General features: G+C 39.9%; 1 protein-coding gene across 2 annotated transcripts in view; it reads right to left on the bottom strand.

Annotated features, from left to right (window-relative positions):
• The window catches only part of RBM34 (RNA binding motif protein 34), a 21079-nt gene that overhangs the window by 12755 nt on the left and 4605 nt on the right, over positions 1–3719 (bottom strand). Inside the window, exon 6 of one of the 2 annotated variants that reach the window (XM_012660294.1) lies at positions 3404–3575. The exons of the other annotated variant lie outside the window; for it this stretch is intronic. Coding sequence (XP_012515748.1) covers positions 3542–3575 — 34 coding nt within the window. The 3' untranslated portion in view covers positions 3404–3541. Of the gene's footprint in view, positions 1–3403; positions 3576–3719 lie in introns of those variants that run through there. 2 annotated transcript variants of the gene reach the window in all.

Genomic DNA, 3719 nt, shown 5'->3' with positions numbered 1-3719 from the left:
AAAAAAAAAAAAAAAAACTGGGGAAATAAATCGGAAACAATTATCCTAACGTTACGTGAAAGGGACCTTGTGGCTTAGGATAAAATTTCCAATGACAGTATCATATTCAGATTTAACAGGTAGTGACTCTCAAAAACTGAGCTCTCAAACTATCAATGAGGGGGAGGATGTCAAGAGGAGACACTGATGTTGATGACACATGGAAAATGGAAGGAAAATTGTCTTATAAAACAAGTGTGGAAAAAAGTAATGCTTATATTTTATTGTATATTCTATAATTTTAAATATCCAACCAAACTGATAAATAATATAAGCAAACATTATTTCACTCATATTTCTAAGAGTTTATTTAATCTAATTGGCAAAAAAAAAAATTAGTGGTGTCTTTAATTGGGCAAGTATGGGAACTCCCTTTACATTCAGGCTAACTTTATTTTCAGTCATTTACAGCCCTTAAGAGCAAATGGGGATGGGGGAATAAGGTCATGAAAACACCAGGACTTGCTATGGTGCCATCGTTTCAGCTTTTGGTCTCTGAGTTTCCAACAGCACGAGGTTAGGACAGAGCACCTGGAGATTCACAATGTCTGTGGTCTGTAGGAGCCACTCTGAGGAGGGCCCAAGAAAGAATTTGCCACTATCAGCGAAAAACAAGCAGCGGTTACTAATTATGATGACTTTGTACTTTGGATCTGGATGTGATGCATCTTTCTTTAAAGTAACACACCAACTGCTTAAGAAATAAGGATGTTTCAGTTCATTTAACAGATATGAAGAACGTTTTAACAGGTGCAACCTCTCTGAAAAATGGAACAAACTCTTGAACTCATATAGCATACTAGATATGTTTGTAAATAAACTTAGAACGTAAAAAAAAAAGTGAATGGGAAAAAAAGTAGGGAAAACATTATGGAAGCAGAAATTCAAAAACTACAACTGTCAGTAATGTGCCCAATACAACCGGGTACTCTGATGATCAAGGCGAAAAGAAGATGCCGACACCGTAAGTTCACAATCTAGGAGTATCTATGAATGTAAATCTCATTTAGGGCAGTCATTATAAACCTCCTCTGGAAAGCCTATCTTCTTTCTTAGTCACCTGATACACAGTAAAACTAAGAAATTCGAACTATTTCTTCTCTTTTCCATTTGTCCTGCTCAAATCACTAATATATAGTCAAACTCTCAAAAAACACAGAGAAAAACAGTATAAGACATGAGAAACTTCCAAATAAATAATCAACACATGAATGACAGTCATCAAAACCACATTTATTGTGTGCCTTCTGCGAGATCTACAGGATCTACATCCTGTCACTGAAGATATTAATAAGCGTAACAAAAGGCAATAAAGTACAAGAATTGAGAGAGAAAAATACCATTTAATGGTAGGAAGTACCAGAAAAGGCTTGAAAAAGTGACATCTTAACTGCATACTGAAAGATAGTGTTTTCACAGGCAAAATGGGACTTTAAGGAGGATTCCAGGCAAAAGAAATGAACTGAGCAAAAGGACAAGGTGAAACAGCCCTTGTGTGGAAGTGTTTCAGTAAGGAGTGCCACCCTGTGGGGAACTGTCACTGACAGTGAGACTCGCTGGAAGTCTTCAGGTGCTTCAATACACATTTAATGAGCACAGTGTGCAGGTGCCAGTGACCCAAGGACAAGCAAGACAAACAAGGTATTTGTAACCACAGCTTACAGTTCGGTGGGGCAGCAAACAACATAACAAACAATTTCAGTAGAATGCAGTAAGTACTACAATGAAGGATGGGGCCTGCAGAGAGCACAGCAGGGTTACCAAACATGCCAGTAGCCCAGACAGGCAGGATGGGCAGGCTGCCCAAAGGTGAGAAGAAAATACCAGGTCAAGGGGAGGTGGGGTGTGTGTGATGTTAATGGGAGTGGTGCAGAGTGGGCAGGAGTTCCAGGAACAAGTGCTTTAGGAAGATGAAGTTGATAGTGATATGTTGCACAAATTAGGGGAAGACTGAAGCTAGGAACCGCAATACGCCTCTGCAACTATTCTGACAAGAGGTAGTGAGGGCCGGGCACAGTGGCTCACACCTGTAATCCTAGCACTCTGGGAGGCCGAGGCGGGAGGATCGCTTGAGCTCAGGAGTTCAAGACCAGCTCTGAGCAAGAGCGAGATCCCGTCTCTACTAAAAATAGAAACAATTAGCAAGTCAACTAAAAATAGACATAAAAAAATTAGCCGGACATGGTGGCTCGCGCCTGTAGTCCCAGCTACTTGGGAGGCTGAGGAAGGAGGATCGCTTGAGCCCAGGAGTTTGAGGTTGCTGTGAGCTAGGCTGACGCCACGGGATTCACTCTAGCCCAGCAAAAAAAGAGGTAATGAGAACTTAGGTGAGATGAGGGAAAAAGAAAGGAATGACTCACAATGAGGAAGAAGTTACAGTTGAAAAACAGGTAGGGATGGCAAACACTAGCCTGAGTGGGCCAGCAAAAAGAGTCAAAGTCAACTACAAAGCCCGGGTGCCACTAAATACTACAGAAAATCAGTAGGCAGCATCGGCTGGCATGGGGACAGATAGAGGAAAGCACAGACATGCTGAAATTGGGGCACTGGCAAGACACCCAAGTTAATATGTCAGCCAACATTCTGATATGGGGAAATGAGACTTCGAAGGGCAGACAGAACATATGTGATAGAAGTGGGAAACAAACACACTGACAGAAATTATGGAGACCTGTCAAATGTCTACTTTTAGAGCAGTGGGCAGCTCTGCCCCCAGCAACATTTGGCAATGCCTGAAGGTATTTTCAGTTGTTAGAACTGGGGTGCAGTGGGGGGTGCTACCAGTATCTAGCAGGTAAAGGTCCTGGATGCTACTAAACATCCTATAATGCACAGGGCAGTCCCCAACAACAAAGAATTATCCAGCCCAAAATGTCAGTAAGTATCGAGGTTAAGAAACCCCATTCTAGAGAATCACATGAGAAAGAGCAATTAGAAACATGGAATAAACATTTCCTATATTCTAATACACATTAATTATGTAAAAAAAAGTGTCAAAGGATATACACTATGGTATGTCAACTACCCAGTTAAAAAAAAAATCACATGTGGGAAAACCAAATACAAATGATGCTCATTTCCTGCCCCAAAGAATGTGGCTATAATGGTCCAGAGTGCTCAGCTGGTAAATCAGATACCACTCACTTCTATACAATTTTAACATTAAATTGACTTAAAAAATACTTCATCTGTCTGTGCGCAGAGCGTAAGTACTGTCTGCAGCAATCACACCAACCTCCCATGCTGAATGTCTACAATTCCAGAAAAGCTATTCAGTTAAGTATTAACTTTTCAGTCTACTCTATTCACACAGCAAATAAAAATCACCCATCTATATTCCAAAATACACTGCTGGCTTTAGTAACAAGAGTATCATTTTATTAGATGGACTCACTAAAATATTTAACAAAGTCCAGCAATAGATACTAAAAGCAATTCTTTTCTTGGGTTAGATTTGAACCTGTTGACTGAAAAGGTTACAGTCAAGTGCTCCTCCATCTCACTAATACCAAGAAGTTAGTAGGTCTGGTTTAAATGTAATACATTTTTTTTCCAATTTTTTATTTTTGATTATTATGGGTACATAACAGTTCTGTATCTTTAGAGGGTACATGTGATGTTTTGATACAGGCATACAATGTGAATTAGATACTAAAAGCAATTCTTTTCTTGGGTTAGAT

This window comes from Propithecus coquereli, unplaced genomic scaffold (genome assembly GCF_000956105.1).
Source record: "Propithecus coquereli isolate 6110/MARCELLA unplaced genomic scaffold, Pcoq_1.0 Scaffold66, whole genome shotgun sequence".
Lineage (NCBI taxonomy): Eukaryota > Metazoa > Chordata > Mammalia > Primates > Indriidae > Propithecus > Propithecus coquereli.
Note: the sequence above shows the minus strand (reverse complement) of the source record. Positions and strands in the feature narration are given on the sequence as shown.